The 27263-nt window shown below is 38.2% G+C and overlaps 1 protein-coding gene across 2 annotated transcripts in view; it reads right to left on the reverse strand.

Annotated features, from left to right (window-relative positions):
- prkdc (protein kinase, DNA-activated, catalytic subunit) overlaps nt 1–27263 on the reverse strand; it is a 57743-nt gene that overhangs the window by 16719 nt on the left and 13761 nt on the right. For both annotated transcript variants that reach the window (XM_023832800.2, XM_023832799.2), the window contains exons 23-65: nt 26646–26736; nt 26158–26321; nt 25919–26071; nt 25654–25761; nt 24754–24980; nt 24267–24361; nt 24091–24190; nt 22971–23104; nt 22213–22464; nt 21907–22133; nt 21346–21554; nt 21067–21199; nt 20796–20951; nt 19343–19543; nt 18327–18515; nt 18097–18201; nt 17400–17567; nt 16758–16885; nt 16236–16443; nt 15152–15330; nt 13820–13988; nt 13339–13404; nt 13172–13235; nt 12937–13082; nt 12271–12408; nt 11739–11858; nt 11459–11602; nt 10694–10845; nt 9623–9754; nt 9408–9519; nt 7379–7503; nt 7095–7244; nt 6598–6771; nt 6395–6493; nt 5167–5377; nt 4093–4282; nt 3789–3998; nt 3318–3433; nt 2697–2828; nt 2042–2221; nt 1442–1641; nt 795–933; nt 264–452 (exon numbers count right to left, since the gene is read on the reverse strand). In XM_023832800.2, coding sequence (XP_023688568.2) covers nt 264–452; nt 795–933; nt 1442–1641; nt 2042–2221; nt 2697–2828; nt 3318–3433; nt 3789–3998; nt 4093–4282; nt 5167–5377; nt 6395–6493; nt 6598–6771; nt 7095–7244; nt 7379–7503; nt 9408–9519; nt 9623–9754; nt 10694–10845; nt 11459–11602; nt 11739–11858; nt 12271–12408; nt 12937–13082; nt 13172–13235; nt 13339–13404; nt 13820–13988; nt 15152–15330; nt 16236–16443; nt 16758–16885; nt 17400–17567; nt 18097–18201; nt 18327–18515; nt 19343–19543; nt 20796–20951; nt 21067–21199; nt 21346–21554; nt 21907–22133; nt 22213–22464; nt 22971–23104; nt 24091–24190; nt 24267–24361; nt 24754–24980; nt 25654–25761; nt 25919–26071; nt 26158–26321; nt 26646–26736 — 6585 coding nt within the window. The remainder of the gene's footprint in view (nt 1–263; nt 453–794; nt 934–1441; nt 1642–2041; nt 2222–2696; nt 2829–3317; nt 3434–3788; nt 3999–4092; nt 4283–5166; nt 5378–6394; nt 6494–6597; nt 6772–7094; nt 7245–7378; nt 7504–9407; nt 9520–9622; nt 9755–10693; nt 10846–11458; nt 11603–11738; nt 11859–12270; nt 12409–12936; nt 13083–13171; nt 13236–13338; nt 13405–13819; nt 13989–15151; nt 15331–16235; nt 16444–16757; nt 16886–17399; nt 17568–18096; nt 18202–18326; nt 18516–19342; nt 19544–20795; nt 20952–21066; nt 21200–21345; nt 21555–21906; nt 22134–22212; nt 22465–22970; nt 23105–24090; nt 24191–24266; nt 24362–24753; nt 24981–25653; nt 25762–25918; nt 26072–26157; nt 26322–26645; nt 26737–27263) is intronic.

Genomic DNA, 27263 nt, shown 5'->3' on the forward strand with positions numbered 1-27263 from the left:
GTATCTGTTAGGTCATTTTCTTTCACCTATAGATGTATGAGAGCTGTCTAAATATTTATGCAAGCAGTACATAAATTTTGCATTAAATATTTAAATATCCTGTTGAAGAATGTCACGGAGCAAGGACAATAATAATAATAAAAAAAATCTTGATTTGTAATTCAGCAACATTTGAGGGATGTGAATATTTTTGATAATATATACAGAAATGTGTTGTCTTCCTACAAATTGTTAGCCTTCGCTTTTATTCTACAAGTTGGTACCTGGTAAAAGGGTTCAGTCCATATTTTCTCAAGTTTGATGGGTGTGCTGTTGTCGATGTTGATGGTAGCACAGTACTGCAGGGATTTCCATTCAGTCAGGTGGCTATAGGCCTCTAGGACAGCCATCTCCCAGAAATCCTTCTCTGCCTCAGTAGGTTCATCATCCATCCATTCTTCAGTGTTTAGGGCCTGGAATGTAGTTTTAAAGATCGCAACAGCATTTTGAAGTGTAATTACTTCAAAGGTTTACAGTCATATGCAATTTATCTGTACAAATGCCTACTTCAAAGGCAAACAAATCCCTTGTATAAACTGTACACAGTGTAGAGTACATTCTCTACACCACCATCGAGAATATTAGTTGTGGTTTAAGTATTTTGTAGAGATTGTTTGGTATGGTTGCAAGAGGGGATTAGAAAATTTACGCAACTTTATGACTGACTTTAAAAGCAAGTTCTGTAAGAACCTTTCCGAGGGTAAAAACGTCATAGTGTAAAACTTCTGGTGAGGGCAAGCAGACAAGTAAGTTACCTCATTGTAGAGCTTCACAGCTTCAGCATAGTCACTTTTTGCTTCTGCCTGCAAGGCTGTGCGGGTGATGGGCTTCGTCCCAATCTTGCCGCAAAAGATGCCACGTACAACGTCGTAGTCTCCCAAAGACCTGTACAATCTGTTAAAAAAAAATAAACAGTTAATATAAGCACACAGTAATAAAGACATTAAACACAAGACATTAAATTAAGCCATTTCCATTATTTATGGGGAGAATTTATTTGATGTGTGTAATACCTCTAACACTCAGAAATACCCATTTCAAAATGCTACGGAAACACTTTAAACACCAATTATCTAATTACCAAACAGTACAGATAGACAATTTCTTTGATACCCTTTTTGATCTATAAATATTGACCCATCCATTTTACAACGAGCTTGAATACCCTGGAACACCATAACCACACACTCTAGGCAAATTCAACACACTGATTCACCCAAACCCACGAGCCTGGAGGTGAGGACACAGTAAAACCCTCTGAGCCACCACAACACCCTAAAAATAACTGTTCCTAAATAACTGTTCCTAAAACCATGTAATATACCTAAAGAAGTGTATACATTGTAAATAATGCCAACAAGCAGAATGGTACATGCCATTCGGAGGGAAACGAGGCACAGACCTGGCCAGGTGAATCCAGCGCAGGGTGTCTGGCGGCTGGTCGCGTCGTGCGCGCTTGGCCGGAGGATGCGGCGCCTGGTCCTGGATGAGGCTCTTCTCCAGCAGGAGGATGCCGATCGGCTGCTGCAGGCTGGCCAAGCAGCTGGAGCTCACATTCTCAGGGTGGACGCTGAGCAAGTCCTTGTGCTGGTAGCTCATATCCTAAAAACACAATGGTTATACAACATTGAACATGTTCAACTGTAAATCAGGACGAAAAACTATTTAGACATGCAAATCTCATTGTGCTTCATGCGACCCTGAACTGGATAAAGTGAATTAATAGATCCACAAGGAAATTTTGAAAAATATTATGCAGAAAATCCTTAAAAGCACCAATCACATTAAATCTCCCCGACCAATCAGCTGATCCCGATCCCTGATTGGCAAACTTAACTGACAACACCCTCTCCAGTGTGTCAAGGCGTACCAACATATTTTACCCCATGTCAGCCTACGGCCCCCAGAGAGGTTAATCCTCCCCTAGCTACAACCTTCATTCATTTATAAAATGATAAACAGGTAGCATTTATAAGGTTTTTTTATAATTTAGAATTTTTACCTGCACACATGCGACAAAGGGAGGGAAGTAGACCGTACTCTTGCTGAGGAAATTGTTCATGTCCTCTAGCAGCTGTTCATTAATCTTCTTTTTTTCAGCAGAAGTTTTAAAAGACTGCATTTCCGACAGGATTCCGCTAAACAGGGAGCTGAATAGCTGCTTAGCAAGAGTGGCATCCCTCTGTAGACATCCAGGCGACATGACAAGGGAGAATGACGACTTCCTCACTTAATCTTTTACTGTCAACTTCAGAATATATGACGAATGGGACCATATACTCAAGGTGAAATATTGTTCTTGCTGGTCATAGTACATTTAAAAAAGTATTAAATTAATAATAATAGTAATAATATAGATATCTGTAATAAATATTTGCTATTGATTCAGAAAGTACTTTATAACAAACGTAGTTAGATGAACAAAAGCCCTAAGCAGTACATACAGACAAAACATTCCATACCATTCATTTTGAAATTATAAAAAGAACTTTATGAAGAGATTAACTGTCAGACCGAGGACTGGCAATGGGGATTTACCCAAAATCTGGCCAGAAAACTACATGCAGTAAAGCGCATTGACAGCTGCGATGACACAGGCATGGTTTCCTATTTCTCCACTGCAGTGTGTAAAATATTCCATAAACTGAAAGTGAAACCTGTGCGAGGGCCTGCAGTGGGGCGATGATGCTCTTGTACTGGATCTGGATGTCTGGCAGGTCTCCCACTCTGTAGCTGCGATACAGGGTGACCTTGGCTTCTTTTTGCAGCTTCTTGTTGGCAACGTGCTCCTGCAGTTAAAAACATCACGCATTATTAGCAAAGGATTTATTCATTATTTCAAAAATATGTCTAAAGAGACATTCATTTAGCCAAGCATTATTGTACATGTTAAAAGCTTTATAAACTACAGTATCTTCAGCATGATCCTAGGATTTGGTCCCAAGAAATTCCGGACACATAATGATTTTTTTCAGCAGGGCAGAGACCAAAAATAAGGTGGATGAAGCCCCCCTGAATAGGGTCTGGAGTCACCTACAGGTAATTTTAACACCAATTACATACACTATCAACAAACCATGAAATGGGAGTAAAGACCTGGCTTTACACCTCCAGTGCAGCACTACATCGGCACTGACAGTTTTCTGAGAGTCAGGAAATGAAGTAATCGATACAGATTCTACTCTTAATCATGCAAGTTCTTCTGTAAATAAGGGAATAAATGTTTCAAGAGAAAGGCACATGGACTTATTGAATTCAGTGTTCCCTGTATGATTCACCTTCTCACTCTTTTGCTCACGAATGCCCTTCTTGGCAAAATGCAGGCTGACTTTCTCTTGGTCCTTCAGGAACCTTCTTTTCAACCTCATGATGTCAGCCTGCTGTTCACTTGCAGCTGAAACGAACAATCATTGCAGTTACAGGTACTGCAGTATTAAGAGATATGATCATTTTATTTGCCATTTTTTAAAAGGAGTTCTATGGTTCTTGCACAGGCATTCTTGCTCTCCTATGAGACACATTGTCTATATGTGATATTTAATCTTGGGGTAAGAGCCTCTTAAATTGCAAAGCCACACACTGCCAGTGACGATTTTTGCGAAAATGTTAACTACTGTAAATGGTATTATTCTGAAAAAATGATTGCTGTCAATTTTAACTGAATTTTATTCCCCTAACCCCATGAGTACTTGTGGAAGCGGAAGCTTTGTGAAACCCTTGTGTCATCAGCCCAGTTTGCTGATGCTGACCTTTGGCGCTTTGGTCATTTCCTTTGTTATCAAGGGCTGTCAGACGCTTTGTGCCAAAATCAGCCCCCGGTGCTTTCCTGGTCATTCGTGTTCTGTCCCTTTTTTCAAACACCAGCAAGGAAGATACTGATTCTGAGGAAGTTTGCAACGGGTAATCTGCCAGAGTGTCAATGCTGTTCCCGGTTAGCCAGTTAAATGCTGCACGCTTGCCTGAAATACAAAACAGCAACAAAAAAATATATATGTATTAACAATTATAAAAAACAGCAGAACAATGATGTGGTTTCACTTTCACTTTCTGTACCGGTTGTCTGTGTTGGGGTGAATTCCAGAGAGTCCTGAGTGACTCTCAGCTGGGCCCCCGCAGAGCCACGAGAGGACGCAGCAGCATTCTGTGACTGCATGTATGAGCCCGTCTGCGACGTCTGCGTCTCCACAAACATCGGCGTCAGCACCGTACTCCGATGACGCCAATTGGAGTCAATCACATAATCCTAGACCAAAAAACAAGTATGGTGATAAGACCATCTATAACACACAAATTAAACCTAACCTTTTAATACATGTAAAAGGGCAAATTATTTGGCTAAATTATTTGGTAAATCTATTTTACATTTAGTTGTATGTGATTTTGTTTTGGAAAAATGTCACCATCTAAAATTTTGATTCAAAGGTATTTACCTAAAAAAAACACACATTGGATACACGGTATCAGAACAGTATTTGTATCTGAAAATGTATATAGTAATATAAATTTAAGGTAATTTTTTAAATGAAACACTATGCAGCCAACCAGTCAACCAGGTTCATTCATATTATGCAAACACTGGGCAAATCGCAGAAACATAAATCTCCTTTATAATCTCTGAAGCTCAAAGCATTAAGCAACAACATATTTCAGCTTTTGTATAAAAAAAATTTTGTTGGCAGTCAGAAATGATTATTAATTGCTAATCCCTTTATTTCCCATTGACGATAAAATAAAAGCTTATCTTGCATTTCATGATTTATACAATTATACACTTTCATGATCTGGATTTTGTGTTACGCTCAGAACAAATCATAATATAACAACATTTCAGTTATTTTCATCAATATATAATAAATGTGCGACCAGGGATTGTCAAAGTGTCGATTCACAGACAAGCGTGTCCATGTCAAGACAAATACCTGTATTGTATTGTATCTGTATTGATGAAAATGTTTGTCGGAATTTGGATTTTGCTTTTACCAATCTGTTACCGCAATTCTCCTGATTCCATTCATGTGATGCACCATACGAGTCAGACTTCAATGGCATCTTTATCATTTAGTATTATGGTGACAATATGCTCGCTAAGCAATCGGTGTGGAACAGGTATCTGGTGTTCTTGCCGACCTGAAACTTGCAGTCAGACAGTGGATACTCAAACATGGCACGGGTGTAATCAGGGCTGCGGCTGGTCATCTCCAGCAGCATGTTCGTGGCCAAGCTCAGGAAGTGATCTTCAATTTTGCAGGAGTACAGCGATCGCAATACAGCGAGTGTGCGGTCCAATGTAGCCGTGGGCAGGCGGCTTTCATGGCTCCAGAAGTTGTGGACATACAGTCTGAACGAGAGGGAACAATGAAGACGAGATGAATGTTACTTAAAGTCTGATCAATTCACATCAATTCATAAATGAAAAAGCCATGACAATTCATATTACAAAATATTACAAAATGTGCAATGCAGGTTAAAGACTTTATTGCATTTGGTTGGAGGCTTTTGAAGGCATTTATTACATTTTTTTCTTATTTGTGTATTTCACACGTTGGCCTTTTCTAGCTCCCTCAAACATTAAGAATCTAATACAATTTCTGAAGTATTAGAAATTACCATCAAAACATTTTTTTTCTTGCTTTCTTCTTATTTGTTCACATATATCAACTGAAAAAGTACCACAGTACATGTATTTGGTTTATTGCTAACACTGCATCTGAGTACAGAGAATACTGACTAGATACGGAAAAATAACAGAATAACATTCTTAATGGTTACTGTATATATGTTTAGGTTTACATGAATTAACTAGGGTCAGCCCTAAATGGGTAGCAACATACATGCAATAAGAATAGCATTTGTAAAACACTGCAAACTGGTTTTAGGCAATGGAATAGATAATATGAAAGGAAGTTATAGTTATAAACATTGTCACCTCTGACACGATTCCTGAGAAAGCGAAAAGCTGAGCTGTGCCGTCAGAGATATAGGCAGCTGCTCCTCTGATTAAACTCTTACATTCTGCTCACATTGCCATTCCTGTCATAACTAATGTCCCCAAAGACAGCTTAAAAGATGCATGTCACACGGATAAATAGGTTTCTTAAGGCATGAAAGGTAGCAGTAAGAGAATGTACAGTTCTGAGAAACAATTAGTTGGTCTGAAGAGATGGTGAAACAACCACCGCAGAGGTATTTTGCTGTTTTTTATATTTTTGTAATATTAGGTATCACTCTAGGATTATCCATTAATTTTGTACCGATACCTTAAATACAACAAGAAATACTACTAATAAAATAACAGGGCACAAACTGTACAACACATATAGCATTAATACAGCATTAATATAGATTTCAGACTTACTGAAGGCCTTGATTTTCATCCACAAGCCCTTGAAGAAGAGGCTCCTTTGCTGTACTGAAAACCGCTAGGGAGACAGGGTCTGCCTGGCTCTCTGCGTCACTATAAGAGAAAAGAAATATGCAGGAGTTCAGCTCGTTGTTAGCTAAACATGGTGTGACACTGTCACACTTAGAAAATAGCAAATATGTAAAGGTACAGGTCACCTGTAGTTGTCATGAATCCACATGAGGATGTCATACATTCTCTCTCTGCACACAGGGGACGGATGGGTGATAAAAGATGATACCAAACCCAAAACCTCCTGAACTTCTTCTGGCTTCAGAATGGGTAAGATCTTATGGACAAGATCTAGGCAGATTCTCTGCCTTGCCTCATCCCTGGAGAACACCAAAGAGTTACTACAACAAGTGCAAAACAATCCAACCCAGGAAGACTACCATTTGCCATACTGCGAATGTTTATTACTTTGTTACTCATGCCGATATTAAACTGCTTGTCTTGCACAATTTTGTCTGTCTTGCACGGGACTAAAGTTTGTCCTGCACGGTCTTGTCCTGTATTCCACTGTTCTTTGTCCTACTACCCAATGCTCTGCCCTGCAACTGCAGCATGAGAACTTCACCGTGTTCCTCGGATCACATGCCAATAAAACTCGAAACTTGAAACTAAATATCAAGCAATATCAACGGTCAAGACTCACCTATGACCCATGACCTGAAGAAAGTCCTTTCTCTTTAGCTGCAAATATATGTCTGGAATCTCGCTGGCTCTACAGAGCACACACTCCAGGCAGTGGGTCTTCAATGACCCGTGCAACTTTGGTAGCAGGAAAAATATCTGATTGACAAAGCTGTCAGACAAAAAGTTGTGAGTGAATGAATGAATGCTGAAAATAAGATTATTTATTAAAGTTATTTTATAATAAACATCACAAATACATTAAGTTCAAGTACAACTTGCAATTATTAAGAAATATAGTCTTACCGATCCATAAATGGGGCGAAGTGTTTGGAAACTTTACTCAAGCAAACAATAAACTTGTCATCCTTATCAGATTTCTTAAGCTCCATCAGCTTACTGACTGTAAGATCAAACAAGGTTGTACTGGGCTAATAGAAAAAACAGAAAAAAAAACATTTAATTCAGTTTAATACTAATCTCGTAGTGGGTACAACGTTAATCTACATCCAGGCCTATAAGGAGGTCCTCCAATCTACAGGAAATAACTTGGGAGTTTGTGGCAGGATTGGCACTCCAGCCACCAGAAAAAACCTCACACTGGTTCATTCGGACTAATGTGGTGCTGAGGTGTCACCCACCACATGGCTGCACTCAGGTTCTCATCCCTGAGGTGGTTTGTCATGTGGTTGGTGCGGTAACACACTGTATCAGTTTTTGTTCCTTACCTCTCCTCTCTCTAATAGTAATCATTCTTCATTTAAGAACAGCGCTTACCTGTTTCAATGACTAACTGTATACTTTTAATAAGGGTTGGTCTAATAAAAAAAAAACAATCAGGCATTCAGGACATTGACAATCTAATTTTAATTTAGATTGTTTGCTAACAAATAAGATTTATTTAGAAATAAAATTCTAAACCTTAGCTTAAGAAAGCACATCACAGCTTTTAAGAAGACAGTAGACAATACAAATTTACAGAAATAATTAAGCAAAAAAAACTTCACAAGTGTTTAGCCTTTTAATCTTCCATTATTTCACAGGAAATTTCCTTTTTGGGAGTAAGGTGAAGACACCTTTAAGTGATCTTTTCAACTACAGTGAGTCCTGCTACAACATATGATACCACAGTGCGAATCTGTTCTAATGTGATTGATATATTAGAACCCAAGTTCAATACAATGCGGAACTGCATTTGTATTCGCCCGATTTTCAGTCAGAGAGAAAAGCACTAAACGAACTACAACACGATATAGTCTTAGACAAAAACACTACTTGCACACAAATACAGCAATCCAAGTGAAAGACAGTGACGTCCAACTCGTGAATGGGTTTTTTTCAGTTAATCAGTCAAACCGGTTTTTGTACATCTACGCATTGCACAAGTGAAAGTCTTTGATTCTAAAAATCTAAAAAAAAATTAAAAATATTGACACATTATCATATAAAAACATTGGAACATTTTTTTTAACTCACTTACATTTGCTTTGCGTAGAGTGCCTGTAGCCATGTTGACTTCAGTGCCAATCCGTATAGCATAATCTGCTGTTTATGCTGTGTGCATGCCCAGCTACATGGTCACTATGGCTGACTACTCCCAATGAATGATGGGCAAAACGACGCTTCATGAACCATTTGCTGCATTTTCTGACCCCACTAGATGGTGCTCTCTGTGCAAAAAATGGCTCAAAAAAGGGTTCAAAGCAAACCAAAAGCACTGTCTAAAAGTCAGAAAATACAGCAAATGGTTCATGAAGGGATATTATTATTTCTTATTTAAAATGTATAAAATTACATTATTAGCCACTGGTATCCCATTTTTATTAGTTAATTCATTCTGTTTGGCGTAAGTTACTAAGTTTCCCATTTTTCCGATTGAATATATGTATTTTAGTATGCAATTTCAGTGAATGTAAGGTTTTTCAGGAACACATTAGTCGCATTGTAGCAGGACTGACTGTACGTATTTCAGGTGCATTAACTTTTGGACCAGAAAATTGAGATTTCATTTAAATACAATAAATTCCTAGTCAGGCCTCCAGGTACAAAGAAATTTAAGACGAGAAATCTGAAAGTTCAAGATATCAACATAAGACCATATTTTGTGTGTTACCTTTCTAAGATACTAATATTACCTACTTTCAACAACATCCTTTTCAAAGGTCTCATTGTCAATACAAGTTCTGCAGCACTATTTTACATGTTAAATTTCAGTAAATACTATGGGCAGGTGAATACAAGGAAACTTAAGTAATTTATAACACAAGCATATAAGATATGTGTATATAAGATATCTGATATTACATACAATATACAAAACACAAGTGTCACCTACTTCATTCTTCTCAGCCAAGTAGCGCATCATGCACCCAATTATCTCTGCAGCAGCACTGTAGACCTCCTTGTATCTTATGATTGACAAATTGTTGACCAATGATCGAATGTACCTGAAATCAGCAGCAAAAGAGCAAACACAAATACATGGAAATCATCCAAAGAAATATCTTCCCTCAGTTTACTGATGTTTATTAACAATGTAGACAACATTACCGGTCATGCTCTATGCCACATTTCGGGTCGTAAGGAGGCAGATTGTTGGCCAGTACAATCCCAAGCAGTTGAAGTCCCACTGAGTTGTCCTTACTGTTGAGATCTGTCCCAGCAAATCGCTCATGTATCAAACTATAAATACAACAGGAAAAACATAAAGCATAAGGAGTTATTAGCTATTCATATGGGTTATCAGAATAATTCATAGTTTTGTAGGTGCATCAATTCATCATCCAGTTTCCCCTATGCAAGCTATAGGCTGTTGACTGATCAGACATCTCAGCTGTGGGGGTTTGTTTGTAACTGATATACCAGTCTGCTGCTGAACTGCACTGTTAATCTAGGTATTCCTAAAGTCCTTTTCTTATTTAAGCCTGGGATTTAAGGTTAATTTAAGCCTTTAAGGTTACAGTGGCCCTGAAAGCCCAGAGCACGTCAACATTAACACAACACAAAAACATTAAGAACATGCAAAAACAGGTGACACAAAAACATCAATAGAAAAAATTAAGCAAATTAAATTTTTTAAAAGTTTTATTAAAACAACGTTTGGGCTGCTTTCCTTGTTTGCAAATATACAACAGCTATTCAGTATAGACATTTTCTTTACTGCAAAACACAAGTCTCAAAATAAAGACCAAAATCCATGTATGACTATGCATCTGTTGCATGGGTTAAATTAAGCAGCCATGACATAAATGGGATTCACTCAACTATGTCTACCAACATTAATGTCTGTTTATGTCACTGCTCTCAAAAAATAAGTTGAAGGTTTTTTTCTGTTCATATACAATCTAAATCTAAAACCTGTTTAACACATGAAATTTAGAAATCAGCTATGGTGGATAACAGGGCCAGAGACACTTCCGTTTCGAAAACCACATCAAATTAAGAGAACACAACAGAAATGAAATTGGCTTAATTTTTTGCCTCTATGTTTTTGAGTCGTCTTAATGTTTCAGCAATGTGTTAATGATGACAGGGCCACCATATTAAGGGGATGAGGAGGTACGGCAACTTAGACCTTTAAATAGGACCAGTTTGCAAGAAAGGGGAAAATTATTGCCATACCTGTAAGGTACGTTAAGGCAATCCTTCCAGCACTCCACCACAATCTTAATTATCTCTAGATTGTGCCTAAAAACAGCTCTTCTTTGGTGAAAGCAGTTCTTAATGAGGAACTCAAGTAACCAATTAGCCAAAACCTCATCTTTGGTGTTACCCTGTAACAGGAAAAACTAGAATGAATGACATCACAAACTCACCAAACCACAAACCATGGGTTAAAGAAACATTCAAGGGACCTTGAGGCCAGTTGGAGTGCAATAACTTGAATTATCTTAACAATAAGCTTGTGACAAATATTATTTCAGGTATACCACAGATTAATAATCGTAAACCATGCAAGGTTAATCTAAGTGTCCACTGAGTATTTTGTGTGAGTTCACTGTATATTCATTGTAAACATACAATGACAGTCTTATTGTAACTCATCTTAACCTATCTTATCGTATCATATATTTTATTTTATCTTCTGTTTAACCCTGCTGATTTAATAATGATCCTTGGTGAACAGCTAGAAGTTCCTGTATTATTTTATACAGCATAAATTCATATTTTCTTTAGTACTGTTATATTACAGTTTGAATCAAAACTGATGCTTTTATCTAGTTATTTATGAGGCATTATACTTACCAAAACCAATGTAAACTAAAAAATATTTTAAAGTTTATCCTTAAGAACAAACTAAGAAAATGTGCTGCATTCTACTCAAAGTCTCCTCAATTAGATAATTACAGTTAAACCTCAGTTTTGGTCATTGAAATATATACAAACCTTGGGTGTAGCAATGCTTGTCCAAGACAAAGCTGTAGCAACAATATCAACAACCATGAAGTGAATTCCATCTCCTCCATTGTTTCCGGAGACGACCAGCTGTAACAATGGCCCGAGCCAGAACTTGGCATATGGTCGGAAAACCTGCGAGGAGGTGGGTGAAGGTTTGCAATGGAAACATTTTAACAGAACTAGACTTTCACTTGTTTAACATTAATACAAAAACTGCAAGTTAAAAATGCACAGATAGGATGCTTCTGGCTACAAGGGCCTTCCTTACCTTTTCAGAGTTAATTATAATTTTTGCAATGAAGAGCCGAACATTCAATGGTGTTGTTGAATTCCCAAGCTTTCCATGAAAATACTTCATCCAAGGTGGAAGTTCAGTTGGTGTTGTGCCCTAAAATAAATATACATTTTAGGAATGAAGTCACAAGGTATAAGTAAAATATGTTTCATTAAAAAAAAAAAAAAAAAAACAGTAACCTACACATTCTACACACTTTAAGAGATATCAGGTAGACCAACTGCATGTCATCTGAATATTTATAAAGTGCTGTAGAAAATCAATGGTACTGCTGTCATATGGAAGCAGTTTTACAGCACTTTTTAACACCAATAACATGCAACACCGACAGAGCTGCAGAAAGGCCTAAACAGAAGTAGCAGAGTATATACTGGGATAAATTTTTACCCCTTCTTCATTTTCCACAAAAAATGTATGTAGAGTTTTCTACATAACAATAGGCTGCTGTATTGTTGGACATGCCAATATCGGAGCCAGACATTGGATAATGACACTGCAAACAGACCTGCTCTATTTTGGGAGTGATGCTGTTCCTCTGCATGTGACTGAGCAGCGCTGTCATGGAGGCCATGCACTCGTGCTGGTTCAGCTCATCCATTTCCAGGTCCATCACTTCATCTTGGGAGACTGTCTCCATTTGCTCCTGTAGCTCACCAGAAGGGAAAAAAGCTCACGTACACCTTAAAGCTTAAGGATATCTATACCTAGCGTACCATTTTATCATTACTAAATCATTTTCCATTCAGTTGCAAGCTTTTTGCCCTGAAGAGAACCTCAATGTTATCTAGAACAAAGCTGGATCTGCCATGAACTGAAGTAAGAGTGCAGGCTGATCCTCCAGGCAGCAACTTCCAACAACAACCATAATTACATTTCTGTTATTTAGATCAGCAGCTTCTTTTATAAAGAACTATTTGTTACAGCAGGCAGCCTAAAGTACTACTAACAGCTGTGTAATACTGGATGACAGAATAAGCGTGTTAAAAGGCAAATACTAACAAAGCAGGGAAATATGTGATGAGTCAAGGTTTTTCTCATCTATGGTTATTTATTGCCATTGGTCTTGCAGATATGTACTTTCTTGCCCTGGTAAGGTTTCCACAGGATTGCAGTTGAAACAAACATATCTTTACATCACATTTGTTTATTTGAGAAATAAGAGCATTTGTACCCCACTTGAGGCAGCAGTAGTTTCATTGCCAGGATTTTGGAATCGGTACGAGAAGCTCTGGACACCAGTAGAAAAGTCAAACTGGCTCATCTCCTCTCTGAGACTGCTGTCCATGCAGGATTGCGAGGAGAGATAGCGAGGTTCTTCTGAAAAGGAGGTCATTATGTCAACAGGATTTTATGCGTTTCGGCAATAATTATGCAATCGTCATAACACCAATAACAACAAATCATACCCCCACTGTTCCCCATCGTTTCTTTCCGGATAGTCACATACTTTTGCTTCCTTTCGAGAGGAACCTATACAAATAAATAAAAAAAAAAAAAGTGTATTTTTCACATTTATAAAGATTGCAAATAATGTAAATACTTGGAAATGAAAAAAAGGAAGAAAATAACTCACATCAATTTCTACAGGGAATCTGTAGGCTCTTTGCGTATCAATGATGTTCTCAAAAATAAACTGACTCTTGGGGAAGAAAGGATGACAGAGTGAAGATATATATAAAGGTATGAGTGCCTCTTTATAAACACAAGAACTGACAAACCGTCTGTCTCTCAGGGAAGGCAGAACTCATCCCAGAATTACTCCTTTAATGTTCAAACTAGTGACATTTTAAAACAATCAAGACATATGAACAGCTTAAAAATCCTCAGTCTATTCAGTGTGATTTATGGTTTTCCCTCCCATGTCCTGATTTCAGCATATGGGCCAAAAAAATATCACAGAATTTAGTATTTGGAATCACACATTTTTCCTCACTTTTCACAGCATATAGGATTCACAATGATAAAGTTATAATACATTATTCCAATAATTCCTTCTGATGCGTTATAAACGGTGAGACGGAGGAGAATTTAAGGCCCCCAGCAGTTGTCCTCACTTTTTCTGCCTTTTCGCTGAAGAGGAACCCTTGGTAGAACTTTGTCTCATTGAAGCAGCAGCTGATCAGAGCTATAGCACAGTTATAGGCAGCACAGTGATACTGTCGTCTCCTCTCCAGAAGCTGCGTTTCACCAACCATGTTTTCTGTAAAGGCCTCAAAGCAGCATCTTTAAAATATAAGCAAAACACCAACAGCTGAACATTTGAAGGATAAACATACCTGCAAAAGAGATCTCTGTTTTTTACTTACAAGAGTTACATGAATTTAACTTACCATTTAACACAAAGATACAACTGAAAAAAATGACTGCTGTCTAAAATATCTATATTTGTTTAAAATGCAGTAAAAGTTTACAGTTTGAATCAATTATAACATTAAAATCCAAGGAGGAAAGGGCAAACAAGACTTTCCCCTAATCAAACAAATCAATATGATTTCAACAGAATAAAATAACTTCCAGAATAACAGTATCAATTTTTTGAACATCCTGAATGAGGGGCCTCATTTCTCTAAGTTAGATATGCACAAAAATTGACTGAAATGTCCATAAACAAATCCTGAATTTATGAAACAAAATTTGACAGGATCAAAAGCATATTACGGAAACATCTTACCTACGTAAAGTCTACGTAACATGAGACAAATCGGCAAAAGCAAAAGTAGTTGCAGGTAAACTGACAAATGAACACGCATGCCAACAATTCATACCGTTATGTGAAAATTAAAAAGTCAAAAAATGTGAACTGGAATTTATTGATTTTTCCATTTATTCGTGTAAGCCAGAATATATATTTGCCTTGGAAATTTAATTTACTAGGCTATTTTAAATACCGTCTTGTCACCTATTTCAATGAACTGAAAATATCTAATTGTCACTAGTTGCACTAAATGTGAATTAAACGTTAGACATTCGCATGCATGGGTCCACATAAAGAAAATAAACTACAGTCACCAGATGAAATGCAGCATAATGGCATTCTTGCAATGACTACGCAAATGAAAGGATTTGAAGGGAATCAGTATTCATAGACCACCAAGATTTTTACTTATTTGTTTACTGTTTGCATTATGTGTTATGTCTGCACTTTGTCTGAGGTGCATTAATTAAAAATGTTTCTCTACACTGTATGCGAACAGGCAAACATAAAAACAATAGTTTGTAGCGATTTCCTAATGTAACTGGGGCAATCAACTGCACTAACACTAGAATAAAAGCATCTCAAATCAAATGTAAGATTTTTAAATCAATATAACAACAACATGGAACAGTAGATGCAGCAGATATTTGTATTTTTAAACAAACATACAAAAAAAGGATCTTCTACTTACCTGAGCAGTGATTTTGACAGCTCATTACCCTCGGGCTGGCCTGAGCCCACGAAGGCCATGTTAATTTTTGACTCTTTGGTGTAGACTTCAGCTTTCGGTAGCCGAGAGTAGAGAACCTCAAGTAGCTTGTAACAGCCATTCTTCTTTATGACCTGGGTCTCGAACGTTGTCTCGTTAGACTGGAAATAAGTTTCAGCATTTACCCAAAAACTCTGTGTATGTAACCATTAGATAGCATAAACTACCAAAGGATCTGTGTAACTGAAATGCAAAACTTATATGCCAGAAAAAGAGAAACGGGAAATATTCTATTTCCAAGTTTCAGTTTCATTAAAAATATTTTACATAGAAAATGCAACTGCAGGTCCAGTGAATTATTTAAAATGGTGTAAATTTTGCTTCAGATATTCAACTACACCAGCACAAGGCATAACTCTTGTAACTTTATATGCATCTATTCTAGCAAAGAGAAGAAAAAGATAATTTTTATTTGCTTAGAAGCAACACATTCACATTTACTTATTTAGGAGACATCTTTATCAGAAGTGACATTAATTTTTGAGAAAGCAGAACAATTATGGTTAAATGTCTAGCTCAGGGGCTCAACAGTGAAATCACCGTCGACCCAGGGATTCAAACTACTGTAGAAACATTCCAATCACAGGCACAGTGTCCTAACCCAGTGTTTCCCAACAGTTTTTTGCCTGCTGTAGCACACACACACCAGTTGAGAAATGCTGTCCTAACCTATAGGTTGTCAAACTCTTCAGCCCAAGACCGCCAAAATAAGAGTGGCAGAGACTTGCAACCCCCAATAGGTTTATACGTTTATAAATTCCCTCATCGGTCAAAATTATATTCATTATTTTTTTATCACAGTTTTTTCTTTTCTTACCACTTACGGTTAAACAGGATATTCTAGAAACCATCTTGCACCCCCCACTTTGGTACCCATTCTCCTAACCTGCTGAGCCACATGCTGTTGCCCCTCATAATAATTATATGACCTGACTTGAGCATTAAGTTATTTTCCGACATGAATACCAGAGTGAATATTCAGTGTGTGACCATCAGGGGTTTTTACCTTGGTGAAACGGGGCTGCAGGGTGGTCATGATGTCAGGAACATTCTCTATGAAGAACTGCCTGAGAGCGTCAGCGCTGCAGTGCTGGAGCAGCGTCAGCAGCGTCCTTTCGACAAAAGCGTGACCCAGGATGCCGAGTGGCTGCACATCCACCATGACGGTCCGATACATGGTATTCAGCAGCGCCACCTGCCGCTCACAGCTGGACCTGCAGGCAGGAAACCAACCCCCAACCAAACACAGTTATGAGTCACAGAGAGACATACAGATAAATAATAGATAAAGATATTGATATAGATAAATAAGCAGACATAATGAGGAGAATCTGCTTTTAACACTGCCAAAAAGGAGGCAAGAAAGACTGCAGAAAGATCACCATGTCACTGGTCAGCCATGGGAATAGGAAGGAAGAAAAGGAAGAAATTGAACACAACAGCATGTCGGAAAAAAATGAAACAGATGATCTCATTATGACACTAAAAAGAGGAGTAAGCTCAATCTTCAAAAGACATCACCACTAACCTTTTAGCTATTCTCTTAAAACACGTTTGAAACTGCTCCTCCATGATGTGCTTCTGATCCCGGCAAAGAACCTCAGCCATTAATTTTAACAGCAAAGGACTTTGGGAGAGCTCCAGAGCATCTAAGAACTGATTATGGAGAAATCCATGTGACTGGTAAACCTCATAATCTCATAATCATAAACACATCATAAGCCCATCTTATTTTAAGATGAGGAGCAACAAAGATGAACTGAAAATTCATTTGCCATATGCACAGGTATAGATGTACACTGGAATTCTCTAATGCACAGGACATGATTTCATAACAGTTTCTTTCCAGCAGCAGCCAGACTGGATGGATGCAGTGCCCCCATTCGCATTCCGTAACAGTCAAACTGGACTCAGACTCTTAAATCATCCCCAACTACCTGACTCTCAAGCAGCTCATTTATCAATAAAACTTAAATGTAATTTTCTATATGTAATAGTCTTGTTTGTTGTTTTTAAATGTTGACTGAGGGAAATTGTGCAAGAGAACTCCAATGTACTTGTACTTCTGTACCTGCAAATGGCACATGTTTTGTTTAGATTCAGTTCAGGTCAGGTCAACTCAACTCAATTCAGGTCAACTCAACTCAACTACAATTTCAATTACAACTACCTTCTTAATGCTATCAGTGTAGTTGTTGTAGTCCAGTGTTCCCCTGGGGAACTCATGAGACTGCAGGGGGAAATGTGATGCAACAAATAGTTCCAGCGCTTTCCGCAGCTGTGCCAGTGGTTCTTCAGGCAGGGCAGTGAAGAATGGCAGAATGATCAACGCATGGTTCTGAGAATGAGAGCAGAAAGATGGCCACTATTCTTTCATGGCACATTTCCCAGAGACACAAAAAATAAATGTTCACCAAATTTGGCAATATATATTAACTGTAAGGTGAGAGACTTTCAACAGGTGCCAGCAGGTTAGTGCATTGACGGGAGGGTGTCAAGTGTAACTGATCACAGAGCAGCTCAGAGTCAACTTATTTCTCTGTCCAGAGATTTCACATTAAAATATATTTTTCATTAAAAAAAAGAATTGTTCTTAGTCTTTTTGCCTAGGTATGCCCTGTCGTTACTACTTTCAAAAACCACACTAAAATAAAAGTCAACAGTTCATCCAAAAATACTGGTCAATTGCACCCTCAATTTTCAAAAAAGAAAACAACCTACAAAAACCCCAACAATCTCGTTAAAGAATTTCTTTGTTGTTACTTGGTAACAAAATAAAACATCCTAATCTAATATGGGACAATTTCCAGTTTTTACTTGCCAGTACCTACTTTCAATAGCTACTTTGAAAGTAAAGAAAGGTTTACCTTCAGATTCAGTGGCAGCACAACATCAGCGAGAAGAGTGGTGTATGTAGTAAACACTTCTTCAAATGCTTCATGGCTGGTACTGAAACAGACTGCAGAATCAATCTGTAGGGATGAGGCAACAACATGAGCAAAGCAATGCAGCACAAATACGAACGCAGAAATAAAGCAGATGCAGTCACTTATTCACAACAAAGCTGGCTAACTACGGAATCCCAGAGGGAAAGTACCTGAAGGACTTTGGAGAGCAGGGTGAGGGTAGCTATCTTGCTTTCTGAGGAGGAGCTGGCAATGGTCCACCAGGGCCGCAGGGAGCTCCAGTTCCTCAGTATCCCCCCTACCAAGGTGCTGCCCTGGTTTTTCCGCAGAATTCTCTCTCGAAAACAATGATCCAACATGCCATTCAGCAAGGTACTTATCTGCCAAGAGATGGAAGATGCAATTGGCCCTCTTTAATATTAGACATATATGGAAGCCACAATATATCAAGTTTAAAATGATGGCAAACCCTGCTATTTTGAAATATGTTTAAACAGAAGTTCAAGCAAAAGACACACTTAGACAGAACTGTCCCAGACTATAGGAGGGCAACACCAGCTATTTAAGTCAAGTAGCAATGTTTTGTCCACAAGATGTTTTGTTGATTTTTTTGTTCAATCGCCAAAGTTCAAGGTTCTAGGTTACTTTACTGTCATCAGCAGCTTCATATATGTACAATGAGTGATGAAACAACGTTTCTCCATGGCCCCAGTGTACTGTAACATATAGTGACATATAGTAACACTTAACATCACAGTAACAGGGCATGCAAGGTGCAAACAGGCAGTAAATAAATTGTTCAGAGATAATAAATAAGTAGTGCAGAGATAATAAATAAATAGTGCAGAGATGTAACCTTTTTAAGTAAGTAAAGTGCAGTTGCAATTTAGAGGTAGATTGTATATGCAGTTTAGAGGTAGATTGTATATGCAGTTTAGAGGTAGATTGTATATGCTGTTTTACAGGAATTTGAAGAGAGTCAGTCCAGATATTAGTGTGTGTTCAGAGTTCTGATGGCTTGTGGTATGAAGCTGTTGCACAGCCTGGCCAAAGTAATTTATTCAAGGGTTTTTGTAAAATTAAGTCATCTTATTGTCTCAGTAATGCTATCGAAATAAGGATATCCATAAGTCCAAACATGTTCGAAACAACTTAGAGGGTTTTCTACCTTCAACATCACTATGAAGTTTGAGAAAGCGTGACTCACCATTCTGGGATGGTAGACAGCGGATTTCATGAGCACAGGAACAGTGCCATCCAGTTTCCTTAGCAACTCGGAATTGACCGTTGTTTGGAAGAGGCTATAGAAATACTCCCCATGCAAGAAGTTGATGCTCTTTTCATGAGCGCTTCCAGACAGTGCCAGTGATATCATCGTGTTGTTCAGCAACAGATCTACCAGTTCATTCTGATAAAGACCAAAAGAAGTGAGACCCCCTCATAAAATATTTCTGTGATAAATAAATCCTGTTACACACTACTCAGTTCACATATATAATGCTCATTTTCAGTTTAGTATTGATATCCCCTAAACCAGTCTAACTTTACCCAGTCCTTGGGGAGCCCCAGACAGTCCACATTTTTCATCCTTCCCAGCATCTGACACACCAGTATCAAACAATCAAGAACCCCGAATACCAGGTACAGGATTATACTAAACGTGTCACAGCCAAAATTAAGCAACAATTAGCTTTAGCAAAGATATCCATAATATGTCAATATTCATTCTATTTAAGGATATCTAATATGTCATTTAAGTGACTGTATGTGGTAAGCAAACGTGGTTAGATTGATTTGAATGCGCTCAGTCTCAAAACAGCGCATCATGTCATAAAGTTATAGCATGTTAGGCAAAACTCACCTTGTTTGAAGTCTCTGGCACTCTTGCACAAAGAACTATTAATCCCTGTTATTAACTGCCCAGTTACTTTCTGACTGTTTATAAGTAATAAGCAATTGAAAGACCACTCTTTAGAACCACATCCAAACACAAGTTCAATGTCCTGTTTGTGCACATGGTATGTTTTTCCTATATTATGTACATTTCCGCAGACAGTCCAAAGACATACAGTTAGGCTGGGGTTTTTAAATTGTTAGCAGTGTGGGTTTATGTGACCTATGATGGACTGGCATCGCATCCAGGGAGTACCCCAGCCTTGTACCCTGTGCTGCCCGGGACAGGCTCCAGGCCCTTGTGATCTCTGACCTGGATATGGTTTTGGAGGGAGGATGGATGGATGGATGTTTACTGTTCCATTTCCATAGTCCCTGGAAATAAGTTCTCACATCTGGTCACTGATCAGTTTATTGCCCTACTCAACAGGATTCCTACACATGATCTTTTTCTCTGACTCTGTTTTGTTCTGCATGTGTGATATATTGATATCATGTAATGAAGTGGCCACTTAAACCCGCTTTCTGTAATTTGCTTTGAATTTTAGTGCTTATATGTCTACCCTGCTACCTATTATAATTAATTTTTGCTTTTATGAAATGACTATCTGTGATACAGGTAGCAACAACACCGCTACAGCTAATTAAATGTATGGGGCATTAGGGTGTAGTACAGATATGGGCAACAGCCGGCCTGTGGAAAGATTTTTACTGGCCTACACAATCATTAAAAATGAAAAAATAGCTGCTACTACGCAAGACGTTACCTCTTGTCCTATGGAAAATGCCAGCTGGAGCAGCTCATCTGCTAGTTTCCTACTGCTCACATCCATCGATGGCAGAGTTGCCCCCTCTTCTTTGGGGACAACACCCTTATATACAACTGAGAGAAGCCTGGACCCAAGGGACAGATCAGTTTCAGCCTGTTTTATGGAAGACAAAGTACAGTGGGTTATTTGAAAGACCTAAGCATTGTTTAAGTCCCATTGATTTCAATTGTAGCTACGTCGTTTTGAGACAGGAGAAGTATAGCCATACCATGCTCTGAAAAATGGACTCAAGAAGGCCGCCTTGGTAAAGCTGCCTACAAGCCAAGAGTATACGTTCCAGTTTGGGATTATTTGCTCGGGCTTCTTTGTCATAGAGATCCATTCCACACAGTTCAGAGACACTGGAAAGACACACACAAATACCATAAAATACTTTAAATAGACCAAAAACATACAATAGAACCGATGGATATTATCAGCTGAACAAAGAAGATACATTCAACAGAATAATCAAAGACAAATTAGGTAAAATAAATTTTAAAATAACCTTTCCCGGGATATCCACTTCTTGACGCTTCTCTCCAGGTTGGACTTGTACGGTGTGGTGACCGTGGCCTTCATGAGACTGACACAGACCTTGGGCAGATTCATCATCACCTCGACGTCAGCCATATTGAAGCCAACGACTGACGGCTCACAGATGACCAGCGCCACAAGCTCGAAGAAAGAGTCGCTCAAGACATACTGCTCAAGAAACTGAAATAAGAAACATTTAAAATTCCATTTAAAAAATTATGAAGTGAACATCAAACAGTAAAGTTATGAAATTTATTCTTAACATATAATCTGTGACTTATATGTTGTATTGTAATGTCTTATGAAATTTTTTAAATGGTTACAATTGATCTTAAATCACAGAATATTTTTATGCTTTTATTTAATTCAAACCGTCGAAAACTAAAATTCCACTTAATTTCAAGTGCATTTCTAATGCATACGAACATCAGATTTATTGCATTCATTTATGATGGCTTTAAAAGTAATACTGAGGTAATTCATGATCACCAAACAAGTTTCCTTTGATTTGCATGTTACATCTTTTCTGTACCTTCCAGAAGTCTTGATGGCATTTGTCCAGCAGCATTGTGACAAACTCCATCAAACGCACGATGATGGTTCCCTTGCTATAGTTGTAGTCTTCTTTCTCTTTAGGGCTAAAGACAGAAACTTTCTGCCTTACAGGGAAACAAATCTCAGCTGCCGCAATATCCTGTGTAGCTAGCTGATCAATAAAGAACTGAAGAGCTTTCAAAAACCTAGATTTCTTTGTAGTGCCTGCAAGACAATGAGAAATCACGTAATACCCATATGGAAAGAGAATTACGGCGGAAGATTTGAGGTGTTTCTTGCTCACTTTGCATCACTGTAGGCTTGACCAGCTGCAACTCAATGAAAGTGTTGTAGCAGTCGAGAGCTGCGAGCAGCATGTCCATCCACTGCAGGGTGGCTCGCATGTTGAAGGGCTCATCCAGGTCCTGCAGGGTACACTTGGATAGGAGCCCCAAGGAGCACTCACTGTACCCCCCACCCTCAAAGCTGTCAATCAAGAAGTCAAAGCCCTTCTGCTCCAGCAGGTCCTCAAGCCAGACTTCTGCTTTTCTGAGACCTGAAAACAGAGGAAAACTTCATGCTCTGGTGTGATCTTACACTATTATTAATTATTCAGCCTTTACTCCATCCCATGCTGCTTCTCACTGTAGGTAGACAGCTGAGTATGCTTGTATGTTGTCCTGAATTGTCTGGTACGTTGTATGTTAAGTAACACAGATTCCTTGTATGTTTAACATACTTTACCAATATATGTCTTTCTGATTCTGATAAAATTCAACTGAATTCAATTTTGTTCCATAAAGCAGCACCCATAACAGTTGCACTTTACGTCTACATACTGTGCTGATAAGTGTGCTGTATAAGGAGAAACTAGCCAGAAAAGAGGAACAAAAGCACCTAGGGTTGAAGCTATCGGAGTCCCTACTGTCATGGCAAAAATGCAAGTTAATTTAGGTGCAAAACTGGCTCAAAAGGATCCCACACAAAAACAATTAGTGCTCTGATAAAATTAATAAAGTTTTAGGTTTTTCCAAAATATTATAAATGTAAATTTATACCTACCAGGCAACAAGGGCACAAATTCATAAAACAGCTCCATGCACTTATGTCTGCATTCGGTTTGCGGACGCCCACATTGCACCAAAAGCCACATGACTATGTCCAACAACTCCATTGGTTTGTCTGGTGGAAAACCCCTGGAGGACAAAATAATATCAAGGTTACAAGGATAGTTCTAATGAAGAGGCAATTTCATTCACTAAAATTTCACTTTAATTATACCACCACATTATTGCACATTTATATTAATAAACATTTCAGGTTATAATGACTGATGAATGATTTGCATTAACATTGCAATTTAGCTGGAGGTTTACAGAGTTTGTGTGATTCTACTGTAAAATTAAGAATTTAATATTTAAAAAAAGCATATTTAATGTTACAAAAATGCTTTATGGACTGCAGGACAAAACATTAGGTCTGTTTAAGAAGCTTGTATGTAATATTACATACATATACTATATATGTGCTACTTCTCTTTATGAAGTAAAGTACACGGCAAAGTGAGTAACTCTCACGACAGAAACCACTCTTCTCTAATCTGCCTGAAACACCTCGTTGGAATCCCAGCCCTTACTTTCTTGACATGGTGAGGTCACCTCGTAACACAATCCTTACTGGCAGTCTACCTGCAATGATCTGTCTGCAGACCGCAAAACAGGAGTGGATCGTGTAGGGCAAGCTGATCAATCAAGCAACCTAGCCAATCAGTGCACCCTGGGCTAATTGAGGGTGGGGCTTAAAGCTCTAAAAGAGCGTTTCAGACAGAGGGTGAACAGAGTGAAAAATAATGTGCTTTTAAAACATTGAACCATGTAAATCTATTTGAGAGAGAGCCAAAATAAAACTATGAACCATGAAAATTTGCATAATTGGCCCCCTCGAAAGTTCATTGAAAATTATAAAACCTATGATACAATAGGGTCAAAGCCTTTAGGTCTTGGTTAATTAACAATTTTATAATTAAGCAGATATTTGTTTTAAGTTTTCCATTTATGAAAACACACTGCAAATTAGCCCATTTTCAATAGTCAAGTTCAGATTCATTCAGCCATGTATGAGAAAAAAACAAAAGTCAAACAAAAGTACGTAAAAAATATATTTTTTAAAACAATTTGCAAACCTTGGTACGCGTCTCTTAATGCACTGATTCAGCTGAACAGCAAAGTGTTTGATGATTCTCTTCAAATGACCAACAGCGTCACCACACTGCTGTAATGATCCTGAAAGGATTTCACACATCTCATTTCACTGAATCACATTAAACGACGTCTAAAAATATACAGATTCATTCATTACCTAAAGACTTCTCATCAGAATGTGCCAAGGCCAGGCTTTCTACAAACGTGACCAGAGCTTCGAAAACAAACTGCTCCACAATGGGCTTCTCTTCCCTGCAGACAGAAGCACACACAGAACATTCCGTAACTTTACAGGTATCCCCTCAGAAACTTAGCATTAACATTGTATGGCAAAACAATACCATCACCATCATCAACAACAACAACAACAACAATAAAGTATTTATTTCTCTGAAAAAGTGGGTGTATTAAAAAAAGGTAATGATTATAAAAAGTTTTTTTCCCCATGAAACCTATATTCACAATGACTTCATTAGTGGTGACTTTTATCCAAAGCATACAATTGAGATAACAGGGTCAGCCAGTCCCTGAAGCAATTGGGGATTAAGGCCCTTGTTCAAGGACTCTGCAGAACAATCTCCAGCCACTAGAACTACACAGCTCTTTAGCTAAAAAAAAAACGCTAGATCAACAACTGCACCAACCTAAACTGTTTGTAGATACTGTTGAAGGCCAAGGCAGCCCCTAGTCTTTTGAAAACATTGGGATGCAGCGCCAGGCTGTAAATTCGTTTGAACAGAGACTTGATGTTGACGTGACTGTCCTTCTGCTGTTTCGGTGTCGTTTGCTTGATGGACCACTTGAAAAACTCGTGAATGCACTGACCACAGAAGTCCCGGAGTTTGCAGTCCTCTGGATTCACCAGACCGTCCTGCAAATACGTAAACAGAATCGACATAAACACGAAGAGACGACAGACCAAGTAGTCTTTCCTAAACCATTTTTTCATTTTTCTTGGCTTGTGAGGGCTTTCATATAACATACTTTCCTATTAACGGTATCAACATGCTATAGAAGAATTTCTACATTCCTTAACAATTCAAAATACAACTCAATTCAAAATAAATCGCATTTAGTTCACCTGGGCAACAGACATTCAAAATGAGTGAAAAGCAATTTTCTGTAATCCCTTAACTAATATTTGAACTTTTTGGGGTGTGTGTGTGTGTGTGTGTGTGTGTGTGTGTCTGTGTGTCAAAAAACAAACTTGAACATGAACTTGCAGTCAGTGAGATAATGAATTGGTACATTCATAATTCCAGCATGAGATGCTAAAAGCCTATAAAGGTGTTTTTCAGTGTAAAGGTATATTATAAAAACAGTAATTGTGGGAGCCAAGAGCCAAATTGCATAAATGTACAATTTAGCATTAGACTTTCAACAAGAACATCCTTAAAAACAAAAAAGTGTTTTGTCCATCTGAGTCTCTTAGTACAGTACTTCTGAAAATCTATTTTTTGTACTCAATGCATAGTCACTCTGCATAAATTCATATTTACATGCACTGTAACGTCGAATACTGATTGCTCAGCAAAATATCCTACCAGAATCGCCTCCAAAACAGCAACTGTGTCTTGACTTTCAAATTTCTTGTTGCTAGTGAACCAGTGAATAAGCTGCATCACCAGAGGTTCATACAGCTGCCTTGTCACCTGAACAAAGACACCATTCAAGTGTCTTACATTAACATCAGCTGCATTTTAAAAAGACTACATTCAAAAGAAGACAGCAAATGTACTGAAATGTGCATATTTGAATATGTCAATGAATTAATGAACGGGCAGCTGATTCTGAGCTGACTTGCTGTACCTGGTCAACATCACAAGCCAAAAGCAGCAGCACAGGAAAGATTCGCTTGTGCAGGTTGTACATGGGTGGGGCGCATTTATCCTGCTCGGGAATCTGGGAGCTCTTCCCCAGCATGTAGACGACAATGCTGTGGAGCAATTCACAAGCCACCACCTAAACCAACAGAACAAACAGTATTCGTACACCAAAGCCAACACATCAGACGTAAGAAGCTGGTGAAGAGGAGGTGGAAGGTGTACTTTGGTCTGCCTGTCACTCGATGAGAGAGCAAGCTCTGTGATACGGGGAAGGAAGGTGTCCAGAAAGATGACCGGCTTCATGTCAGCAAAAGGCACCGCAAAGTTTAGTCTCTTCTCAGAGTCCCAAGCCACACACTTCTTCATCATTTCTTCAGCTGATGTGGCTGCATCATAAAAAAAGATAAAAATGATCTAGAATGTGAAATATATTTTCTGTTTCATACCATATTTGAAATTTAATCACCGGCTTTTACAGAGTTTTTGTTTTCCCAACCAGATCAGTGAAATCTGTGGAGAAATATTAGCAATTTATCTAATTCATTTACAACAACTATGCATTCAACTGACATTTAAGATTACTAAAATAGACTTTTTTTTGTTATGTTAGGTGGAAACAAGGAAAAATCTATTTGCCAATATATTTAAAACACAGGATTAATATGAGATTCCTCTGTACTCAACACATACTGTAATACTCAAAGTCTCACCTGTTACTAAGCTTCTGTTTAACTGTCCTCCCAAGTGGCCTAAAAGCTGCACGACTCTGAGTCTGACCACCGTGCTCTGTGAGTCTTGGACCTGACATTGGACACAACATAGCAACCAGTCAACTTTATACTAATGTCAGTAAGAGTAGGACTGTTCAAAGGTAGCTCATAAAAGCAGTATTCAGAAATACAATAAGCCATGCCTGTACAACCTTCTGAATTTCTTTATGGGAATTTATTGATTGATTAAAGAAGTAACTATGTATGGATGCATCCATCTATCCATCTAGAACCAGTTGTTTAACAAAGTGAAACAAACAGGTCTGTCCATCAGGTTCCTACACACACAAACACACACTGTGATTTTCTGCCTCAGAGGTACAGTTGACTATAGTAAATATTACTATATTTTACTATAATTGCACAAACAACAGTAAACCTCGGGGGCAGCATTTTGTTTTAAATGAGTCTCGGTAGTAAAACCAACAAAAGCTGACAAGTCATTCTTTTTTTAGCTTTGTCTTAGCTTTCTACAGATAAGTTAGTATTAAATACTATCCAGATCTCAGCCTGTCACCATTCCTTCTTTTTACATATATAACCTGCAGAACAGCAGAG

Source organism: Paramormyrops kingsleyae, chromosome 1 (assembly GCF_048594095.1).
Source record: "Paramormyrops kingsleyae isolate MSU_618 chromosome 1, PKINGS_0.4, whole genome shotgun sequence".
Classification (NCBI taxonomy): Eukaryota; Metazoa; Chordata; class Actinopteri; order Osteoglossiformes; family Mormyridae; genus Paramormyrops; species Paramormyrops kingsleyae.